The sequence below is a fragment of the Ambystoma mexicanum genome, chromosome 3p (assembly GCF_040938575.1).
Source record: "Ambystoma mexicanum isolate Mex_15411 chromosome 3p, UKY_AmexF1_1, whole genome shotgun sequence".
NCBI classification, from domain to species: domain Eukaryota; kingdom Metazoa; phylum Chordata; class Amphibia; order Caudata; family Ambystomatidae; genus Ambystoma; species Ambystoma mexicanum.
In genome coordinates this window covers 904,492,345-904,517,038 of record NC_090925.1, presented here as the reverse complement: position 1 = coordinate 904,517,038, position 24,694 = coordinate 904,492,345, and the positions used below count along the sequence as shown (strand labels likewise).

General features: G+C 43.3%; 1 protein-coding gene across 1 annotated transcript in view; it reads right to left on the bottom strand.

The window, feature by feature from the left end:
* Positions 1–8,683: 8,683 nt before the first annotated feature.
* The window catches only part of E2F1 (E2F transcription factor 1), a 718,581-nt gene continuing 702,570 nt past the window's right edge, over positions 8,684–24,694 (bottom strand). Inside the window, exon 7 of the mRNA XM_069652146.1 lies at positions 8,684–9,948. Coding sequence (XP_069508247.1) covers positions 9,698–9,948 — 251 coding nt within the window. The 3' untranslated portion in view covers positions 8,684–9,697. The remainder of the gene's footprint in view (positions 9,949–24,694) is intronic.

Sequence of the window (24,694 nt, the reverse complement as noted above, 5' to 3'; positions counted from 1 at the left end):
CGTTTTGGCAAACAGATTAAGGAAAGTCTTAGGCAAATTGATACACCCTGACCAGACGGGCTATGTCCCAAATAGGAACATATCCAATAATCTTAGAAGGCTCCATAGAGTCATTGAATATGGAAACGAAAGCGAGGACGAATTGGCAATTGTATCGTTGGATGCAGTAAAGGCCTTCGACTCGGTCAAATGGCCATGGTTGTTGGCGTCCCTGGCTGGCTATGGGATGGGTCCAGGATATCTACAGTGGGCAAAAATGTTATATAGTGAACCGCTGGCCAGAGTTAAAACAGGGTCAGTGGTATCAGAAAGGTGGCAGCTCCGTAGGAACCAGGCAAGGTTGCTAATGGTCCCCTATACTCTATATATATATATTTAAGGCAACAATATGACATGATAGGCATCCCTGTGGGAGGTGAACGACACCTGATATCATTATATGCAGATGACATACTATTGTATTTGCGATATCCAGAGGAAAACCTCCAATATGTCTTGGAGGTGATGGGAAGATATGCGGGAATGTCCGGTATAGCGGTGAACCCTCAGAAGTCTAGCATGTTCCAATTGAGTGGATATAAAGGGATCCCCCGGAAACAATTACCGGTGTTGCAAGTGCCATGGCAGCTAGCACATTTCGCTATCTAGGAATAGATATATATCACGCTGTGGAAGAAGAGCATAAGCACAATACAGAAGTAGCCATCACGAAAATTAAGAATTGTATGCGGTTCTGGGTAAAACTGCCCTTAGCAATGATGGACGTAGTGCAATGTTAAAGATGGTGGTCTTGCCCAGGCTTCTGCACTACTTCGGGAATATCCCGTATTCAGGGATGTCATTTGGGGGTCACCAGAGGTCGCAAGAGCGACCGCTGGCGATTGGCCAGCGACCCCTGTCAATCTCTTGCGACCTCTGGCTGTTGACCAATCAGAGGAGGGGGGCGTGGCCACAGCATGCTGCAACGCTTGTCCTCCATTCCTCCAGGACCTCCATTTTGATTATTGCACATGCGAGCGCGCTGCATGCTTCTCCTCTAGTGCTGCCTGCTTCTCCTATCGTGCTGCCTGGCCTGCTCCTCAGTTTGTGTCCAGGCAGGCTGCAGGCATCCACCACGATCAACCACCACCCCACTGAAGGCCAGGCAGGCGCGGCAGGCCAGTGACTACTTCGGGCGATGAGGTCGAGGCTCAGGCAGGTTAGTGAGTTGACCGCTGTGGTCGTCGCCGTGACCGGCGGCGGCACCAAATTCATTTTACTAACGTTGCAAATATGTGCCGGTTTGTGCCGGCGGTGGCACATATTTGCAACGTTGTTAGTAAAATGAATTTGGTGCCGCAGCCGACGTCAGCACCAAATTCATTTTACTAACGTTGCAAATATGTGCCGGGCCCGGCGGCGGCTTGTTAAGCTGCCGCCGGCTGCACATATTTGCAACATCAATGCTCTATAATCAATGCTTTTGCCCAACAATATTGTAGGGCCTGGAGGCCCAGGCTATGGGGGATTTAAAATGGCTGAACGTGCTAGAAGGTAACTTCTATAGATTGATGTTGAAGTTGGCCCCCTCGACTGGGTTGGTTTCCTTTAGTTGCCAGGTAATGGTACGTAGAGGGCTGTTATATATTACATCTTTAATGCTTCCCTCCTGTCCATTACTTGATATGCTGGGGGGCAGTTGTGATTCTGAGCCTTCTGGCCCATCCAGTTTTGTCCAATTAAATAATTATTTGCCTGTATTGAGTAGAACCCAGATTTTGAGAGAGGCACTTGTTATGATATTATGAAAAGTATATTTAAGAACAAAGTTAAACGCAGGGACTGGATCAACAACTACGAACACTTGAATCGTCTAAAGAATTCTACGTTTGTGGGGTGTGTAGTACCTTAAAGCATAACCATATTTATTACATAGTCCCAGCCCAGCTGTTCGTCACCGGGTATTGCGGCTTCGTATAAACCAGTTACCATTGTTGGTTATACAAGGTATGTGCACTCAAATGCCCATTGAAAAGACGTTGTTGCATATGCAGATCACAGGACAAGATGGAGCCGGCCGGCATGTGTTCACTGAATGCAGAAAGATGACTTCCATTCACATGCGCATTCTGGGCCGATTTGTAAATCGGGATGATTCTATTGAGTTCTGGGATTATTGCTTGAGCACAGACTCTGAGGCTATGCATGGTGCACTTTTTTTGCTTGGGGAAAGAAATAATAGTAACACACCGTAAGAAATGAAGGACCACATTTGTTAAATAATGGAAGAGTAATTCGTGTTTTTCTATTTATTTATTTCATTGAATACGCACAAGTTTGTTTTTGTTGGTTGAATAGTTTGTCAGATGAAATGTTAACATAAGCGATTGTGCTTTTAAATGTCCTATGTACATGTATATTTGGTGTTTTAACGAGATGCATCAATGATTCTTGTAATTTGTAATTAGCAATATACACGTTTTAGAGAGTTATGAAAATGGTGTATGATACTAGTCTCGTTTTGATGAATGAATAATATGGTTTAATTGATGAACAGATTTTTGATTTGAAAAAGTTCTTATGAACTAATACAAATACATTAATAATAATAATAACTGACATAGTGGGGAAAATGCTCCTGTGCATTGTTGATGAATTAGCATCTAATGGACGTTTTTCATGACTTGCCCTACAAAAACGATTGTAAACTGTGTGGCTTTTTACCTAATTTATCACAAAGTGTACTGTAAAATTCACTATTTTAACCCCTCATTTACACATTTTTCTCAGGGGCTGAGGGGGGCAATCCTATCCCAGCTCGGTGGGTTTGCTCTTTCTCGCTACGCTCAGTAGCCCCTACAGATTCGGCCGCGGGCAGAACAAGCCCAGTTCCCTCTTCGGGCTGCCCTTAGGGTGAGCCCTACTACATTAGCTACAGGCCCCACTTGTTACACAATTTTGGATGGGCCCATGCCGAGTTGGGGTTAAAGTGAAAGATGCACCTAATGGGACAAAGCAAGACATAAGAGCTATTCAGCCTCCTGGTTGCAATGGGTTTAATGACCCCACTCACGACCAGCTTTCAAAACTGCTCTCCGGTCCCCCTAAAATGTTGTGGCTGACGCCACCCCTGCTGCTTCCGTCCCTCTAAATTGTTGTGGCTGGCTCCGCCCCTGCCGCTCCAGTCCCTCTAAAATGTTGTGGCTGGCAGTTTTTATGGGAGGGGGCCCCAGAAGGCTGCATGATCTAAAGAAGTAAGATTCCATTCTTCACCTAACTTAAATATCACACGTCAGGATATTTTATGATGTGCTGCTGAGGCTCTAAACCTATTGCCTGTCTGTACATTCTGCTTTGATCAATTCATTGTGTAATGCTTTCTGTGTTCACTGTGGTGTCCATAGTTTGTGTATTCCTTACGGCACAACTCTTGTAGCATGCTTTCCTTCCTGTGGGAATTATGTTGATCATGTGCAATGGCCAAAGTTGAAATGCATATTGATAACACCCTTCTATAATATATTGCTTTTAAAAATGGTCATGTTTGGTAATGTGATTTGTGTACTTTCCAAGTCAGTTTTATAAATTTCGATTATTTTAGTTCATGGTAAGAACTGGAAAAGAAAGTGTTCAAATGCAGAGGTTTCAGAGTTGGCACACATCCCAGCTTCACCCCATAACACATGTGTGATCCTGGGCATCTCATTTAATCTTGTATTGCCTAACCTCTCAAAACTGCCAGTCCCTTATGTTATCCTTTATTAAAACATGCTGTGCTTGTGCTAGACTAATGAAGGCCCTTTTTATTGTAACGATTGTGGGTAACCTAATGTCTGAGCTATGGCAAATGCAGATGAGAGCATCCCTTTGTTTTCTTTGTATTTTTGTGCATTTATTTTATTAAGACTTTTTATTTAGTGAAAAACAAGTACAGTAGAGTAAGGGGGTAAATACTGCCAGCACTGATTTACCACCACCAGTACATAGGAAAGCCTAAACATTCCTATATATGTTCGAACTTTTGACTTTTAATGGAATTTAGATTGCAATCATTGCATTTGTTATTAAAGGTTGAATGATAACCATATGATACATGAATATCCCCATGCCCGCCTATCCGTCCCTGTCCCCCCAGAATGTCGTTTCGCTCTGTAGTCCTGTTGAAATAATAGGGCAGATCCACCTAAAGAGGCGATTGGGGTTCATACACTTCACGTGGCAACATGGACCTTGACACTGCTACATATGATGATCTATTCTTGTATGAAATGTCACAATACACTGATATAGCAACCATATTTTTCTTAGTTCACTGAGGGATAATGCTTTATGAGGCCACTTCCGTGATATCATGGTGGGGGTGTGGTCTAATGAGATCACTCCCTGTGGGGGTGTGGTCTAATGAGATCACTTCCTGTGATGTCACTATTGGGGGCGAGGCACTGTGATGTCACTTCCGCTACCCCTGGCATTTTGGTGAAATGACGTCCCTGCCCGTATTTGATAGCAAAGAAGTTCTTTAGTAGACTGGCCAGCATGTGCAGGGACTTCCTGTGGCAGGGTACACGAAACAGAGTGGCCCTCTGGAAGCTACAGAACTTTTATGAGAAGGGAGGGTATAAAGCTGCCTAATTATGAAGTTTATTATGTTGCAAGTCAGCTGCAATATGTGGCCAAATGGCTCTCAGATGATGTGACCTCTGAAACCAGACTGTTCAGACGGGACTGTGCCCCATATCATCTGAAGGAGATTATATGGTTGCCCCAGGCAGTAATGGATGGGCGCCCAAAGATGATGGTGCTAGGATGGAAGATGTGGCGAAGGGCGTGTCAACTGATGGGGAACCCATGGCCGTGCTCCCCTCAGGTACCACTGGTTGCATTGGCGGGCGGAGAAGAGCAACTGAGGATGATAATTAGAAACCATTGGGAGCCGGCTGGTATAGCGACAATGGGGGATATTTGGCAGGAGGGGACCACAGATTTTGGGAAGTTGGGGGCGGAAACTGTGTTACACACTGGCCAGTATATCACGTACCACAGACTGGTGCGGAAGATTAAGCGTATGTGGTCCGAACTGGTGCTTGAGGAAGACCCAGATGCTACCATAGACATAATATACGATATAGCAGAGGGAGGACACGAGATATCAAGAATATACGAGATGATGATGTCCAAGGGGGGGGGGGGGGAAAGGAGTTGGTGCAATTGAGACTAGAATGGGAGGAGGAAGTAGGAACCCCGATGGAGGATGGGATGTGGGAACGTGTCCAAGGGTATCACAAGAAGGTGTTGAGGAATGCAAGACTTTAACAGATGCAATTATATATTACACATAGGGCGTATCTGACACCCCAGAGGATAGCCAAGTTCAAGAATGCAGGACAACAGGCATGCCCCAAGTGTGATGAGGAGAAGGCGGGCATGGTGCATATGTTTTGGTCATGCCCGGTTATCGAGCGCTTCTGGGGCGAAGTTGCACGCAAATTAGCAGAAAAAGGTATCAAGATCGTGGTGGATACTATGTGGGCCTGCCTTTTAGGAGGGTTCCCTAGGCCACGGAAACTTAGGCATGTAAGCAAACTGAAAGATCTGGCATATGCGCTTGCAAAGAGGGGAATTGCTATGGGGTGGAAGACGTGCCACAAACCACGATTGGAAGTATGGTGGAAAGACCTGCAGAAATGGGGGGGAAGCGGCAACCATGGTATGGCTAGAAGCTAGCAGTGCTGGGAGGGAGGAGGAAACTGAGACCCTGATGGCCTGGAAACTACTGATAGCAGAACTATTTGGGCCAATGCACAACCCATTGGATCCCATGGAAAGGAATACCCTATCACAAGATGCAGAAATAGAACATTAGTGAAAGCAGGCTCGTTACGGGGGGTGGGTAAAGGGAGGCAGTGAACAAGATTGAAAATGTATAAACGAAATGTTATTGTACACACTGCAAGTTTGGTTTGTTTGTTTAAATATTCAATAAAAATCTATAAAAAAAAAGTTCTTTGGGGTTGTCCACAGTCATAAACCTCAACTACCACAACTTTCTCCTGCCATTAGTTTTTAATAGTGAGAAGAGAAAGCTCCAATTGGTGTTATTTCTAGAGTGTTTATGGTTTCTAAGCCAATTTCTATATCGAGTACAGAGAGCTTTTATAGCCAAAGTCTTATTGGCAGCAGTAGTTGAGTGAGTGTTATATATTTTCCCCCTCTCTCTTCGTATGGGCTTCTTATGATTAGCCATGCCAGCATCATACAGGTCTAAAATGGAGTGCTTTGACTGCTTGTCCTTCGATCTACATTCATGATAGACTGGGTGTTAACAACTAAAGAACGGCGATGCCAGTTGCGCTGTTGTAATAGGTGCATTATAGAGTAAGTATCTTTAGCAATAATGGAATTAAACGTTGCAATATTTTGTGTAGTCCAAATCAATTGGTTGCCCTGATGATTAACTGTGACATTCAGGGGTCGTTACTAAACACTCTAGTACTTTTCAAATTGAAGTGCCATGTAAGCATGGCATGATCACTGTAGGGGTTGAACTCTACAGTGATAATAGTGGTATATTTGCCAACAGGGGAATTTGTGAAGACATAGTCCAATCGAGAATATACACTCCCATTGATCCAGGTATGACAAAGACCATTGCCCACGTCCTCCTTCACTTTCAACATAGTAAAATCGTTCTCCGTGTAGGAATTCAGCCTATTTAGATCTTTTGGCAGTTGCACTTCCCCAAACGGACGATATGTTGAAACCTTCACAGGAAGCCTGCAAAGCCAGTTCATCGTTAAAAAATGAATCAGTTCAGAGGCAAAGTTACGATCACCAACTACAACTATACTTGAGTGTGGATAGAGAGCGACCCATTCACTAAGAAGGGCCTCCACTTGTGCCTGGACAAGAGGAGTCTTTATCCCACCAGGGGATCATAGAGATTAATGATTGAGAACCTATCAAGAGAAAGAGATAAGCCTTCAACTACTACTCCCACCACCCAATACGTTAAGTGAGATTTTCGGAATTTAAGGTGCACCCCCAGACAAAGGCCCCCCCCCATCTCTCTCCCCTTTTCCTGTGCGATGGCAGGCTGATGTATAATGTTGAAAGCGTTAATCAAGAAACCGGAGCAGGACCAAGTCTCTTGCAGAGCAAGAAAATCCTTATCAGTTAGGGCATGTAGGGTGGTGGGGTTACACAAAAAAAGAACAGAAGCTACAAGAGCTCCAGGAAAGTTGCAATTTTTTTTAAAAGTTTCTCGGGCGAATTCCCAAGCTCTCCCAAAGTCTCTGGAACCCAATGTTCAATCTTTCCAAACAGTGGCTGAAGAGCAAGCTGCTGTGAGGGTAGAGACAAGAGGTCAGATCGCTCCGACTCAAGGCCACACTACAATATGGAATCAACGGGCTGGATTTTGGGATGAAGGATCACAGTAGGCACGTTGGCTACCAAATACCTGCGAAAAACAGTCAAAGAGAAGCCCAGGTTTTGAACATACAAGTGATTAATGCAAAGAAGTTCCACTATCAGAGGTGACGCAAATTCAATGATTGCCCAATTCTGTGCAGTCACCTTTTGGCATCTCAACATGATCTATGTCAAAGGAGGTTAAGGACTTCAGCGTAAGTATGTGATGAAGCAGTTGTAACAGACGGGATCAATTTAAGGACTTTCAGCGGTACGTAAACACTCAAGATATTTAACCCACTTGCCGACAGTTGGAGCACAACTAAGGGCCCCCCGTAGCGCTCAAGTTGGTGGGCAAAGGTGTGAATGGTTCATAAGATTGCCTTACCAAACATGCTGGTGAAGGTGCTGCAGACTACATAGGCACAGCCTGCGTTGCAACTCCAACAGAATGAGCCCCATCAGTAGAATGATGTACCCATTTATTCATAGGCCTTGAGATGCAATTACTTGTTTGGAGTATGCACAAGACACGGCCATTTACGGACTGTGATTTTTAGACAGCTTCGCAGTCGGATACCTGCCAGCTGGTCAGTTGTTACAAGGTTGACGAGCCATATACAGAACCCCATCATTGGTCACTGGGTTACCCAATGTATTTGTTTCCGTGTTGTGTTCAGCATTTTGTGGTGCAATCGTAGTTCTTTTACCACACCGCTTCTTATTGCCCCTTTGAGGAGCCAATCTATACGAAGTAGACTTTCTGGAATCCTTGTGTTTAACCAAAGGAGCATTGGACCTGCCAGGCACAGCTGGTGGTATGTCCATTATCTTCCCCTGTAGGTTTTTAGTTTCCAGATTCGATGCAAGCTTTGGAGTTTCCACAAAGTCAATGGAAGCCTCCCTAAAAGGGCTTCTCAGTTAAGTACACTGTTGAGGCGAGGGAGTAGAGTAGCTTTTCATCTTGTTTTAAAGTATTTAAAACTTATTTTACATGAGCTAATTTTACATAACAAGTGCAACTTGGTGATTATTTTTACTTCCTGAAAGATGCTTCCGTTTCTACAGGGTTTATTTTTAAATGTTTATGTTGCATGATTTTATTTTGAAGATTGGCTAAGGGCTGACATTTTTACCACATAATCTTCTGGACAAGGCGTTGGTGCAATTCCTTAGTTATTCATTTTTGCAGATATTTTTGCAAACCAACCATGCTTATTATAGTAATGTATGACAACTCTGGCCCTCCACCACTATTATGCGTTCTTTTGCCATTAGTAGCGTGTCAGTCACATTTAGTTTGAAAAAACATCATGTTTTATTAAATGAAAAACCTTCAACTGTGCACTTTCGTCTTTTCATTAAGATGTAGGCAAACATGCAAGCTCGTGGGCTGCTGGAGTCTGTTGAAATTCACATCTTCAATGAGCAGGCACCATATGCAGCCTCCAGACGCTGCCCAAGAAGCAACGACCGTTCCAGTGGGATATTTCTAGTCCAACAACATAGTCTTGTGCTGATGAACGCAAACCAAAGATTCTTTTTGACCAGCATTGCAATATCCCCATTATGAACATCATACCAGGACTAGTTATTACCATTGCTGTCTAGGGGACATTGATCTCAGTCTGAGGAGTATATAAAAGAACAAGGTTTCGGAGCGCAGGGTCTTGGTAAGAAAGAAGAGATCATTTTAGAACAGGAGAAAAGTGGAAAGAGTTGCCAAAACCCTTGCCAAGTGCTAACCATGGGTAAACTTTTTTTTTTTTTTACAATAACAAAAAAACTCTCGCAATCACAAAGATTTCTGGTACATCGGCAGCACCAACTCAAAGTATACATGCAAGAAATAGTGAAGTGCTTGCTTACTAAATATGCATTTTCCTCAGGACATCATACAAATGCATTTTATAAATATTGTGGCAATTAGCAAATTATATATAACTTTTGAGCAGATTCAAAAGTTATCTGTTTTAGCATGTAACAAGCTTAAACTTGGATGGAAAATCAAAACCCTTCAGAATACAAGTCACAATTGGCTGCATGCCTCCACGCCAGTCTTTTCCAGCCACCCCAGTTGATGGCGGCTGTGGGAGGTTGTAGCAGTTCCCAAATAGTTGAGAATTGGCAGCTCTGCTGTTCTATTATCCATCGTGGATTTCCCCTTAAAAGCTACCGGATCCACTTCTCCAGCACCCTCTCACCAACGCGGTATGGGGTTTGTCGAGACCAATTATAGACCACTGGGAGGTGGTCTATAATTCATCCCACTGGTCTGCCAGTGCATGCCTTATTTGCAGAGTTACCATTAAAAATCCAGTGGCGTCATATCCCCCAAGTCACAGTCAAAGAGTTCACTGATACCTTCGCCTTCCTCCAGCCCAAAGTGGTAGTCGTTACACCGAGGAGGGGAAAGATTAATGAACTCGTCCGGAAGAAAGCAGGAAAACCCGTCTTTGCTTTCATCCAGATACGTGTCTGCACATGTCAAAGGTACGATGTCAACAGCATCTGAAGGGCCGCCCAGTGGTAGGGTGGCATCGCCAGCGATGAGGAGCTCTGGAGAAAAATAAATCAGCACAAGTTAACACTTTATAAGAAATAGATAACCGGTTATGCAAAAATAATGTATTTCAGATGTAATTAATGGGTGCGGCTCACTGGCTTGGATGAGCACTCACATGATACTCAGGTGATCTATTTTGCCTAGAGACCATACACAGAGACACAAACACAAACTACTTGTGTGTGTGTGTTATCTTTTCCCTTACTAAATTCAGATTATATTTACCTTCAATGACATAAGTGGCAAGTGATGTGGGTTCTGAGCATTATGGGCCTGATCACGACCTCATCGGTAACCCTTAAATCCAGCGGTAGCGCTATTACCGCCGGATTTAAGGGCCCGCCGAATCAGGGCTTCAGCAGATTTCGCCCCAGCTCTTGGCTGGGGGGAAATCCGCCGAAAAAATCGTGCTATTACCGCCGGCGGGAAATCCGCCGGCGGTAAGAGCACACATTTTCCCCATTGAGCCCAATGGGGAATGGGGCATTCCCGAATGGGCTCAATGGGGAATGGGGACTTCCAAGTCCGCCCAACTCGTGATCCCGCGCTATTAGCGCCGGGGGCTATGGCGGTCGCGCTAATAGCCCCCACGCTAATAGCATTAGCGTTACCGCTGAGGTCGTGATCAGGCCCTATGTCTGTCTAACCCACCTACATTTGTTTATACTTCTTGGACAAAGAGATAAGGTACACTCACTAAATAGAGGACTTAAGACCCAGGGGGTGGGGGTCGAACCCCACACCATCTTTACCTATTCATCCCCTTAAGAGGTGGTTCCAACCCTAAACTATTAGATAAATGGCTAACGTGGATTCTGCAAATAAACCTAACTCGATTAGCCAAATCCTAAAAAAGCAAGCAGAAGCAAAGCCAAGAGGTCTGGCGTAAACCCAAGTAGAGGATATGATTTTTGCAAAGCCCACACAAACATTGCATTTTTTTTTTACCTGCAGTGGAGGGCAAACTTTGTAAAAAGAGCAACACAAATAACGTAATTTAGCATGAAGTATAAAACACATTAAAGTACCAAGAAGAAAGAAAACAAACATGCTTTTGAAAGCATCATTCACAAATCTCCCCACAACCTAGACAACTCCACTCTCTAATACAAAATGCCAGACATTAAAGTCCCTCTCCAATATCCATCTTCAATAATTCTGTTAGAAAACAACATCTCGCTATCAATAAAAATCCTTTGCCTCTACATTTGTAAAGTCAGACCTTTTGTCTTGGCCACTGCTCATTAATGTAGCTTTGCCCTTGAAATTAATTCTCCCTGCTTCAACATCATGTCTTCCAGACTTCCAAACTCCATTAGTGCTCTGCAGCCTTATTTTTGTTTTCATTTCTATGATCACACATGCATCAGAAATCTGCTAAATTGCTGTTTTGATTACACATCTCAGCATTCTTACTATAAATCACGTCCCATTTTCATGTAAGATATGAAATTGGTTCAGTGTAGTGAGATCGCGGTGGGTGGACTGTGTTGTGAGAACATTGTCACCCAAACTGACATTTTTCAGAACATCCAATAAGTTCTATGCTAGAAATGCTTCTTTGGCACAATAGCCGGAGAAGCAATACTCACAAGCTGCTTTAAGAAAAGTGATGCACCCTCCAGAAACCTTGCAAAATGTTATGGGATGGGTCAAACCTTCAAGTTCCAAGCTACTAGCCAGGCATAAAAAGTGACTCATCCCCATTGGAATGTACAGCTTGATGCTGCCATTTGGAATTTCTTCCGGCAATCACGTGGGTATGGAAGGAGAAGTGGGAGGGGTGTGTGTGTAGAACAAGGAGCAACTAACCACTGTGTGGTTTTTGTGATAAATGCGATGGTGTCATCACTCCTTTCTCAGTGGTGACCTCTCCCCATGTGGCCATGGGACAGCATCCGGTACCCGATCCCGATCCTGACCCTGGCGGTATCTACATGAAGGAGGATCACATGGGGAGAGGCAACCTTCAAGGGAGTGACAAGACATCGGACGAAACAGGGTATCCCTTTTTCTTTTAGTGATACTTCCTCCATTCCCCATGCCTTGATGGGATATTATTACTCCCTTCACCCACCCATGGAAGCTGCTAAGAATTCCTTCCCATACTCCGTATATAAATCATCAAGAACTGACTTCTCTTTCCGTGCATGTAAAAGTACTGGGACGAGGAAGCTGAGCAGAGTAATGAAGATCGAGAGAGCCAGAGCACAAGCTGCACTCTAGTTGTTGTGAGCGAATACTTAATGCCGGGACATTTAAACCACTGAACCAGCTGACAGGAGAGAGAGACTGACTGGGAGAATCTCGTCCACGGCATCGACGTGCCGTTGAGAGGTCCGTGGAGCAAACTGGTTCACGGAGGAAGCCGAGGAGGGCAGACTGCAGGAGTCGGTCTGCTGTGAGGACACCATGAGAGGAGGAGAAGGGAAGACTTCCTGGTGTACACAGGTACCGAAAAGCAGCCATCACGCCTCTCGAGCACAGAGAAACCCAAAGTAGGTAATCGGGAGCTGCAAGGAACGCGGAAACCACAAAGCAGAGGCCGCAGACCCGAGAAGAAGGAGCGGGACACTGAAGAGCCTTCCCACAATCCCCTTTGCTCATGTCACAACCCGTTATTCCCGTTTACTCTGCAAACCCTGCCAATCCCGTCTGTCTGACTGTCACTTTCTGAACTCCCAGTCAAGAGTGACTGACAATTACAAATCCCACCATCCCCTATGGTCTGTTCTTCATCCCGGTCATTCTTGTCCATTTAACAAACCCTCCAAAACCTACCCTTCAGAGAGCACCCCAAACCCAAATACGAAGGATATGATCCCATACAACACCTCTTCGCCCTTCCGACTCTGCAGGATGCTTTGACATTCAAACTTTCCTCGTTTCCCACACAGACACTTGCGCACACCCTAAACAACAGACTAATGTTAAGCCTGTGTATTTCACATGTCCCAACCCTGGCATTTGGAAAAGTCAGGCAATTAATCTGAATATCACACACCTGTGGGCCCTTTCCTTTCCTCATAGAGATAAAAGGTGGAGCCAAATAGCACAATACAAGCAGAAAGCATGACGAGACGGCTACCACGCGGCAGTTCAAAAGAAGGGGAAAGGTAGCAGGAAGCGAAAGTGTGGCGATGAGAGAAGTGACCTTGCCCTTTTTGTCCCAGCCTCGCAGAACCTTCGTGGAAGAGAACCTAAGACCTTGAACAATAGCACAAGAGTCCTGCAGCAGATGTCAACAGTAAACGGGGCAAACCTATGCCGATAAGCAGGAGCGAAGGAAGCTCCTGTCCCCGTGGTACCAGCCTTGACTCCAGAAAGGCAACAGCCAAGTGGTCCGACACAGCCAGTAAGACGAGGGGCAAACCAATACAAACCGGGCTGTGATTAGTGAGAATCCAAAGTGGCAAGTTTTGAACCAAAGCTGATGAACTTTGAATTAACTGTTAAAAGTATGAAGAGGAGACCAGCTGCAGATGGAAAGCAGCACCACGTGGGTGCTAACTCGAGAGACACTGGCCGAGCCCCATATGAGAGAAACTACAAGTACCAGACAGCTGTACGAGGACCGGCGAAATAGGTAAAAGTGGTCATACAGAGGGTCAAGCAAAATCCCTGTACAATCGAAAGACTTTGATCTACAAGCAGTGTGAAGAAAAGGGAAGTGAATCCCACAGCGAAAGTGAACATTGAGAAACCAAGGGAATTGAATCCTGTTAAAGTCAGGAGGGGTCCTAGCTCGACTGAGGGAGATCCAGGGGTGAAGCCATCACCCAAGAAAAAGACATTGAGAAATTGAGGGAGGAGAAATCCTGCAAGAGGGGTCCGAGCCTGACCGAGGGAGATCCATGGGTGAAGCCATCACCCCAAAAGATAAAAAGGCAAGAGGGGCCCAAGCCCGACCGAGGGAGATTCAGGGGTAAAGTCATCAGCCAAGCAGATAAAAAGGGGTGAACCCATCACCCAGGGAACCTTGGAAAAGGAAATTCATTTGATACAGGAACTTTTGTTTGGTTGTTTGAACACGTCAGGTCCTCGAAGGCAAGAGACTTTCAAGTGAAACGAGACTTGGCCATCCACGGCCCTGATAACTGAAAGTTCAAGGGTTAAAAGCTGAACTATCATCTTGTGCTAGAAGAGCCTGAGAGAGTGTCCTGAGAGCTGCCATTGGAACTGTGCTCCAAGCTCCCATCTTATCCAGTGTCCAAAACGTGGGGAAGGGAGACCCAGGCTACCGCATCCTGACAATTTTTAAGAACACTTCCTTTCTTTTGTTGAGAACTATCACACATCCCTTTTTGTATTAGTTGTGAGATTTGGCATTATGTTTCATAGTATAGGCCCTTTTTGTTTTGACACGCCGCCACTAGGACTGCGTTATTTTTCATTTGATGGTTGACGCTTGCTCCCATTTTAGATTTCGATTAGGCGTTTTTCCAACCTGCATACCGAATTCATTGTTCAATAAACACCCTTGAGCTGTGATCACTTGTGTCTGTCTTATTTGTTGTCACCATGAGTTTCTCACACTACCCAAAGACTGTTGAAATTATACTCAAGAGGAGAAGAAACCTGGCAGGAGAGAACACCAGGTATCTTAACAAAATTAAGACCAACAGCCAAGTCGTTTTGCATACACATTGTTTTGCTAACTAAAAGAAGCCCAAGTAAAAGTTGAAAGTGCAGTAAAGAAAAATCCAGAGGAAGGGAGCCACTGTGAACGTCATCCATCTGGAACTTTTATATTGGAGTTACGCCTTTCCTTTTCGAACATTTGGACACTTTTCAAGGCCAACCTTAGAGTTAATTTTCAGAGTCTGAGGGCCAGAAGAGTATTTCGGACACAAAAAATCCTAATTTGGACGTCTTGAGATTGGACAGACCCTTAGTTAAGCTTAAGGCTGGGAAATACATCCTACAATAGGGATAGTGAGGCATTTTCCAACCTCTTTGTTTTGTTTCAATAACTGTTTATGGCCGAAACCATGAGTCCTCTGTGTCTGCATCTCATTCCTAGTTCCTCAAAGTTTGTTTTCTAAGTGGATAGGGATGTGTGCACAGGAGGTGGTTTCTGTCAAGGTCGGACACCCTCTAATGTCAGATTTGCTAGGGTGCTTGGCAAGGGGTTAGGTTTGCAAGTTGAATCAAGAGATGTAGAAAAGGGATTGTTTGGGTAAGGGCAGAGTTTATGTCTAGCCATTTGCATTGGTGTGGCTAGTAAGGATGTGTTTGGTGAGAGTGATTAAGTGTGAGATTGTTGGGGGGTTTGGTTGTCGCTTGCATCTGTGATGTTTGGTTTGGTATTTTAGGGTTATTGTGATCGTGGATATCGAGGAGCGAGGGTGTCCTACCTACCTTTATTTAGGTTGGCATTGCAAAAATATTGATTGATCGGTTTGATGGGCTGTGCCTGTATGGCCTGGTAGCCCAAAACATTTTGAGTCAATGCCAGTTGAAATTCCCTGCATGCTTGCTCCTTGTTGTAGGTATATGCTGTATGTTTGTTCATTGTTTTTTTTGGGCCTGGTTTATTAAAAGCCAGGTCTTTTAACTTTTCTTTGAAATGTAATTAGTGCTCTCATGCCCAGATTCCCTTATAGATGGAGTTCTACAACTTTGCTGTGAGGGTGGAGAACGCTGCACCTATGCATTTGGTTTTCCCACAGCATTTGGCTTGGATTAGCATATTGCTACTTGATATGAGGGTTCTTCGTGGTAGATCAGGGGTGATTCTGGATTGAAAAACTTCCGCTCTGTTGCCGTGCAGTCCTGTGTGTGCAATGCAATGCTTTGAAATTGATTTTATTTTCACTTTACCAATGATACCAGCCAGAATGTATTTATTACTTTATTGTGGTTATAGTACACATGGTAGTTTACACAATTCACATTAGTATATGTAAATTACAATCTATATAATCCACGTTATAAAACACAAAATACATAATTTTTCAATTAATGAATAGACAGTTATTCTTAAAAACAAAAACATGTTAGATCACAGCTTGAATTAATGTAATTCTAAAAAAAAAAAACAGTACAATACAAAGCATACACCTAACTCTCACACACTTCAAAATCAATTAAAAAATTAGCAGTATACATTTCTAAAATCATTTCAGTGCAATATAAACATACACGTAATCCAGTAATTTAAAACTCAATCATTACCACCACATAACTTAATCAGGTACCATTCCACATAAGTCGTGTTCTCCTTGTTACATCATCCTATTCAATTTTGAAAAGATTTTTATCAAACATCTGACCAACGCTAAAATAAGAGCACGTTGAGAACTCGCCATAAGTCTGTCCCACAAAGCAGTCGTTAATACCCGAGAAGTTCAATGTATAAGTGGACCGAAGTTCTGCATCCTATGGTGCATGGGTTCTGGGCAGTCAATCACAAGGTGATCTAGTGACTCCGGATGATCCGCGTTGCAGAAACAGCATCTAAGAAGTTCCTACGGTATGCCCAGTCGGGGTCCAATGGCCTCCAGTGTTGGGACACAATTTAACCTAAATTTAAAATACCATTCACAATAGTATTTTGATGGAAACCTGCAAAAAGGTACAGTCTAGTGTCACTCATTAGGAGATGAAAAATGTAGTTTATTCTACATAGTTTCAATCTGTAAAGATCTTTAGTATCTTACAATTTATCCCACGCTTGATTTTGTTTTTCAGCCACAAATCGAAGACGCCTATTCATCCATAACAGTGGTGGCCATAAAATGTCTACAACCTCGCTTTGAACCTACGCAAGAAGGGATTCGAATCTTTAATTAGAAGGTTGCTTATAAACGAACCAAAACTTGTTTTTTCCATATCAGCGACCCTCTTTAAAAGCACAATGCTTCTTTTATTGTATTATTCCCGCCAAGATTGCAGTCCTAGATTTGGACTAATAATAATAGGAACTGATCTTGATAAGCACAATATCCGTTTCAGAATTTTCCCTTCAAGTGAATCTAGATATTCCCTATTGCTGAAGTTGATCAATTTGCAGCCATATAGCATTAATGCCGACACTTTCAATCGATAGAACTCGATACATTGATTATTTTCTTCACTGGTAGCCTGTGTAGGCTTCACAGGGCTGGAGTGATGCATTCCCTTCTGTCTGGTCTCAGTAGATGTCTTGCCACAGAGTTTTGGATGGATTTGGTGAGGTAGTCCAGCATAGCTAGGTATAGGCTGTTTGCATAGGTTATTTGTTGAGCGTATTAGGGAAATAAAATATGTCCTTCTTGTCAAGAGTTCATTATCACTAGCCAATGGGTGGTGGCGAGCGCACATTTTGATGCCTGCTCTAAGTTAACAATGATCAGTGGGTTTTATGGATTTGCAGACAGTAATTTACAAACATTGTGTGGTGGGTCTGCGTGCCCAAGGTAGGCTTTCCCCCTGCAAACAGTTGATTTTGTTTTTGTGGTTTACTTATTGACTTTATTGCACAAAATGTACCTTTTACTATTGTATTACATTTGATTAAAAATGAGACATTTTATGAGACGAATGTGTAATGTTTCATAGTATCCACATGAAACATTACCAATGATAGGTTAAAGAAGATGACTTGAAGACTATAGAGAAGAGGTGAAAAATTAAACTGGCATGACTCTCCCCTCCCCCGCCTAAAATGTACAGCTGGCAAGTAGCTTCGTGCAAGTTCAAAATGGGCTTTTGCCAGTTTGCAGAAAGGCAGCAGTTACACCTTAGGACAGGAGAGAGCAGCGGTACATTTAGCGACAGAATGCTGCCAGCAAGCAATCCCTTGATTATGGAGTGTCCAAGGCAATAACAACCAAAAATACTTATTTCATAAAACATATTTCCATCAAAGAACATACAATTATGCAGAACACTAAAAATACAAAGCATAAATAAACCCAGAACAAGTATATATTCGTAGCTAAGAAAGGAATACCAAACTGAACCCATAGTGGGTTTAAATTCAATGAACACTGTGGCAGATAAACTTGGAAAACTAACACATAAAAAGCTATTTTTAACTGCAGAGACTTGGAGACCAGAAGTGTATCCCACTATGATCGAGTGTTGAGGGTGGCTAATGCGCCTCACTGGGATGGACAGCGAGGGGTGTGAGCTCTATCACACTTAGATAACAGCGTGAAATGCGTCACACTTCAAGGAACTGGTTTGGGGGCCGAAACTGTGCTGCACACAGATGGAGTTTTGGGAAGAGGGAATGCATCGCACCTGGATGAATTCTGGGGGTGGTAATTGCCCTGCACTAGCATGAACGACAGTGGGTGGGAATTGGGTTGCTTGTAGTCAGAATGTTGGGTGTAGGAAATGCACTACCAACCATACTAAAAACGAACCCCTCTGCATACTCACTCTCAAACACTGAACTAAACACAAGCATGCCTCTACAGCACCACAAAATGCACGCACTTCACAACACCCTACATGAAACCAAACCACAAACAATCGCATCGCAACACCACATGACGGTTACCAACTGAAAACACACCAACGCTCAGTGACCGGTTTCCCCGAACTGAAGCTGACAAGAGCACTTCACAGCGTTCTTGTTCTTCTCCCGCTCAATCACACTAACAAACCGTGCAACCCTCCTTGCATTGCAGAACCGCCAGAGCGCCAAGAGCAACGCGGTACAAGACCCTTTAATATTAACATAACAAACATCATTACAACACTACACTGTCTAATACTTTCAATCGACAAGAGGGACCTTTACTGGATTCCATGTAATAATGCCCCCGCAAAAATGTCGCATGACGAAAAAGTCATTGTTTTGTTGCGGAGACCTTATTACATTTAACATGCAGGGACACCCACACAACCCCCCTTTTTTTTTTTGCTTAAATGAGAGCAGGGGACATCCATGCAATCCGGCCCCATACATAATGTCACCATATATAATGTTGCCAATGGATTTTTCCGGCGACATTATGTATGGGGACATTATGCATGGGGATTATTATTACCCAGTACCCTTTACTGTAGGTATGGAGTATGTTGAACAAAATAGAGAGCATTCTATGCTTCTGGTTTGCTTTTTATACTGTGCAAATCACCACCGTGATGGTCTTAGAGCACAGAGTCCTTTGTCTGCTGGTGAGCACCTAGCGACCACACACAGGGTGTCAACCAGGCTCTTGGCAGGGGGAGGAAAGGGTAAAGAGGGAAAAATGGGTGATACAACAGGCAGTCTTGGTTGACAACGCAAGCGTGAAATAAACCCAATGACCACGTAAGCAGGGATGTATGTGGTGTTTGATCGTAAAGAAAGGATACATCAGGGAGAAGTGGTCTGAAGGGTACATTCTCTTTCTAGTGGTTCTAGATGCTTTAGGTCTGCTGAGGTTATTAAAGACATATTGTGGATGCGTGATGGCCCTGAGATGTGCTCAAGAGTTTAGATAAGTGCTGGTGACTGTTTCACAAACAGACTGTAGTGTCGATAAGATTCCACGGGCTCTGGAAAAAACGAGCCATTGACAGAAGAGTCTGTGCCAAGGTCTATGAAAATATGCCGGGGCAAACGATAGGAAACGAAAACGGTATCCCACCAGAGCTAAAATCGAAGGCCTTGGGCCAAGAGAGAGGAAAAGAAGTCTGATCTTAAAGGAAAGAGTCATTACTCCGGTTGATTAGTCTTCAGACACAGACTCAAATGTAGGTGTGGAAGTACAGCAATGGCAGTCAAGGCTAAAATAAGGTCAAGTGCGTATCATCTCCGAAGGATCGCTTCCTGATTGAGACTAGGCTGTGTGGTGCTCAGTAAGAAAATGCGTTGTTAACAAGCCTACTTGGTAAAGGAAAAGCAGCCAAACGTATTTGTTTAGTGAAAGGAGAGAAGATGGAGACAACATTCCTCCGATGAAATGTAACCATAAACACATGAAGCATCAGCACAATACAGGTAACCCGAGCAGTGAAGGGTAGTCGTCAGTATTGGAGCATCAAAAGGAATGTACTATTAATTGCACTGAATAAAGGCAAGGGGAAGCCGAATGTCCGGGGAAACGCTCAATATTTGCCTAGGAAATAGAGTGCTCAATGGTATTTAACAGAAATTCATAGGAGTTGAAAGCATGGCCCTCCAATTTATTTTGGGTATATGCTGGCAGCCCCAAAGTCATAAGTGAGGATGACCTGAGGAGTATATCTGTTTAGTTTCACGCAGATGAATTTGGGATCCTTTCCGCGAAGCGCTTTGAAAGTTATGCACAGTGTTTTAAAAGCGATTCTCATACTAGCATCTAGCCAATGAATCGACTGAAGTGCCTGGAAGATGTGATCCCTGGAATCCAAGCACTGTACGATTCAGGGGACTGCATTGCAGCTTCTCCGAAGCCCAGCAAAGGGGATGCTGGCAGGAGTGGGCTGGGACCCAAAAGAGGCTCTGGAAATAATGTTCAAAGTAGCCCCACCCATTTTCAGCAAGCCCAGCCCCTGTCCTATGAGAAAATTTGGAAATACAATAGGCTACCACACAAAAGAGGCCCAGGGTGCAGAGGCCTACCAGGAAATCTCCAGAGTTCCCTATAGGCCCGTCCATCCCTGTATGCTGGGGTGCCTATTCATGGCCTTTCCGCACAGACTTACCTGTACATTAAAATGGCATTTATAATAGCAATTATGGCCTTGCACTTTAGGGGAAAGGGTAACTAAGGCATAAGGATTGTCTGGTGTGTAACAGCTTGTTTCGTAACTGCAGCAATACAAAATGTTGGTGTTCAAGATCCCCCCTAGGATTTTTACAAACTGTCAGTTACAGCTGCCCATGACCGGCCCATTCCTTGGAGTAGTAGGGGTTGTAAGCATGATATCTGTGAGTTAAGGATTGCTTCCTTCTGGATTCAGCAAGAGATTGTTGTATGCCATCCAAGTGCCAGGCTTTGAATGCATTGCGAGATATCATATAGTGGTGTGCAGTTGCTATAAATATTAAGGGTGAAGTGTGTGCTGTAGCAGGAGAGATAAAGTGATCTGAAAAAAGGGGCGGTGATGGGGGGGTTACATATTGGAGAGTGAGGAATCTTGCGCTCACAAAACAACGTTTTTTGAACTCAGAATGGAAGGGAACCAGGAAGATGCATTGTGAGCGGTCGGCTGGAAAGGGCATTAACCTATCAAGGACTTTGGCACCGATTCAGCTGTCAAATAGGCACAGACGCAGAGTGTTAAGGTTGACCAAGTTGAATGCTGCAGGTAGCTCTAATACCATTCGATTTCATGCACTATCTTGGTCCCCGCAGACTGAGACCGTCCCAGATAGGAAGAAATACAGATTCTGTACTGTGATCTCACCTGAACCCAGCTTGCACTGAGTCCAGAATTTCTTTGTCTTCCAAAACATCTCATCAGCTGGCTGTCGATGGCTTTAGTCCCAGGTGAGTCCTGATTTTTTCAATCAAGGTTTGGAGTAAGCTAACTTAATAGAAGGAAGTAGGAAAGGAATACCTTGCTGGGGGGGGCAGGGGAAAGTGGGGAAGGCATGTGGAAAAGGGTGTGGTGAGGGCATATTAATGAAAGACTGTGATTTGTTGTATTTTTGAGTCTGCGGTGATAGTTGATTGTGTACGTGGTCAGAGTGTGAGTTACAAGGCACTTGGAAGAAACTTTGGTTGATCAGTTAACAGGGAAACAGAATTCAGATACGATTTTGCAAGCCTTCCTTTGTGGGTTTCCAGCATTGAGTCTTTGGGAGTAATATTTTGATTTGGCTTCAAGGATGTCTGAGTTATAGCTTCTTCTATGTGTGAGGTAAACTAGTTTGTTGATGGTAGTAAAGATTCCGAGAAATTATCCCCAATGTGGGTGGGTGCGCGTGACCTCGTACTAGTTAGGTGTTGATACTACGGTGTAGAGAGGTTTGCAGCAGTGGCAAGGCGTAGAAGGGTAGATTCTCGGTGCCCCTTCTATATAAAGGAATAAACAAGGTTGGTGTAGCCTGTCAGTCAGCGCTCCCTCAAAACCAGTCATACAATTCAAACTTTACCAACTTGAGCTTGCTTGAGTAATTAAACCATTACAATGTAAGTAGAAATGTCAGTACAAGTATTTAATCACAAAAGTGGACACTGCACGCCAACACGTGTTTCAGCCCTCTCCAGGCCGTCCTCAGGGCGTATTATTATTGAGATGATAAGTAACTGATAAGAAGCATTTATAAAACATGCCCATTTACATTAAAACAATAAGTAACCATATTGTTGCGTTTTAGCAAAAAAAGTACAAGAATGAAATAAATCCATCGCAATTTGAATGTAAACATGAGCCAAGTGAAATATATAAAATATATGTATATATACAATGCAAGGGAGGAGAGAAAAAGGCAGACAAGGGTGAGGGGTCAGGGGAGAGAGGAGAGAAAATAATATTAACAAATTAGATGTGAGTTGGTGTTGTACATACAATCATTGTTAAGTTTCAAATTACTAATTATTAAAACCCGTATGTAGAACTGGTTATTAACAAAGCCAGGTTGTTGCATCTTATAGACAGAGTGGGCAGTCCATTGATATGGCGTACCTGATTTTTGTAAATTGAGAAAGTAACAGAATCAGTCAGTCTCCAATGGATATATTTTCTGGTGCCTGTGAAAATAATATGTGTTGTAGCCTTATAGGTACACTGTGTTCTGGAATATAATTGCAACTGCAGCTACGAAATTCTCAAGTGACAGTCTCTACAGAACAGGGGTGTTTGTTCGCTTACCTAAGGTGAGGTAACTTGATTATAACCCGGTGGAAAGTTTGCTGGATAGTCCTGGCCTCTTGGTTATGCGAGCAAATTTTGTTTTGACAAATAAGGTACATGAAGGAATGTAGTGAGAAGTGCAAGGTAGGATTAAATAATTAGAAAGATAACTGTTCAACGGAGCGCTTACCTTTAAACGCCTAAATGCGTGTGCAGCTCGGCAATTTCTGCCGGCTGTCTGCAGCTCCCTGGAAGGAATGTGGGTGCGGCTGTGCTAGCCTATAGCTGCTCAGCCAGGCTGTTTAATAGCTATGGTCATGTGACCGTCCTGTTGCTGTTGCCTAGCGACTTAGTAGGTGTCGGGGGAATACTCTGGTTTGTAAGAGAATCTAGCGAGATCTAGCGAAAGCGCTGTAACCGTAATTGATGCAGGTGCTCCTTTACTTACGAGCGTTGGGAGACAGGAGTATGTTTGAACAAGTTCGAGCAGAACTATTTAAATTCTTACATTTGCGCCGCTTAGTAAACATAATATGTGATTCGAGGAAACGTGATATGTACATAATTTCACATACCGATTAAATGAGGATTATCAAATATATACAAATTAATATACACGCTAGGGCTCAAAAATTGTTTTGAAGTCCTGCTGACTGGGTTGTAATTGGTGAGAATATAATTGTCGGATCAATTTGTTGAAATTGGGCAAACTAGCTGCATTGGTGTAAAGCTAGCGAGAGTTACAGAAAACAGTGTTGTTGTTTATACATTGGTTTGCTATGAGAGCGACAATAATGAGATGTAGTTAATATTTCATCTTAAAATATACCTAGTTAAGACCAGTTATTCGATAGCATAAGGTTTTAATGTTTGGAAAGGTATGATTAATCTAGTTTTTATACTGTTAGCATGGGTCAAGTATATGTAAGAGAGAAATTTGAGTATTAACCCCCTAATCTACTAGGTTGTCATGAGGGGGGCAAAATACGATAACTAAAAATATTAACCCAATGGTAATCAATGTGTCATAATTACATTCCAAATAGACAGTCCATCCCTCTGTAGTGCAACGCCTGCCTCATAAAGTGACCTCAAATTCAGACATTGAATATAGATTATACATATGATATCAAAGAAAGACATTGAGTTCATGCTCTTGATTGAGTCCAAGTTGAACACATCTAAGTTTGCATATCATCCGGGCTTCCGCTTGTCGTAGATACAGTTGTCGATCACCTCCTCTGGCATGTGGTTTGATGTGTTGCAGCCCTACAAATCTGATATCCTTTCTGTGTGCCATCTGGTGTTCTTGTTGCCAGTGTATTGCAAATGGTAATTTGATATCTTGACTGTTCAGATTTGCAAGGTGTTCTCTGATTCTTACCCTCAGTTCCCTGATGGTACTGCCAACGTAAACCTTCTTACAGACACAAATGATTCCATATATAATATATTTGGAGCGACAATTCATGAAATCCGTAATTTTGGTAGTTAGATTACCATGACAGGTAAATACTTTGGTAGGAGATAGGGCAAATTGACAAAAATTACAAGTCCCACACTTATGGAATCCATTAGGTTTAGTGCTCTGCGTAAGCCAGTTAGTCTGTCTGTCGGAACCAAGTTTCATAAACGAAGGACACAGTAAGTTTCTAAGTGTAGGAGCTCTAGAGAAAATTATTCTTGGTTTCTCTGTAATGTGGGTCTCCAAATCCGGATCCAAATGTAAAATATTCCAATGTTTGTTGAAAATGTGATAGATAAATTTAGAGTCACTGCAATACTTCGTTATGAAGTTCACATGTTGTGGAAATTCAGCAAGTGGTTTGTTTTTGGACTGGGTAAGTAGAGAAGATCGTGTGATTGTTTTCACATTCCTTAGTGCATGGTTAATGTTGGTTTTCGTGTAACCTCTTTCTTGGACTCTGGTTCCTATAGACTTACATTCTGAGAGGAAGTTCATGTCTTGACTGCAATTTCTCCTAGCTCTAAGGAATTCTCCTCGAGGGATATTGTTAATCACATTTCTTCTGT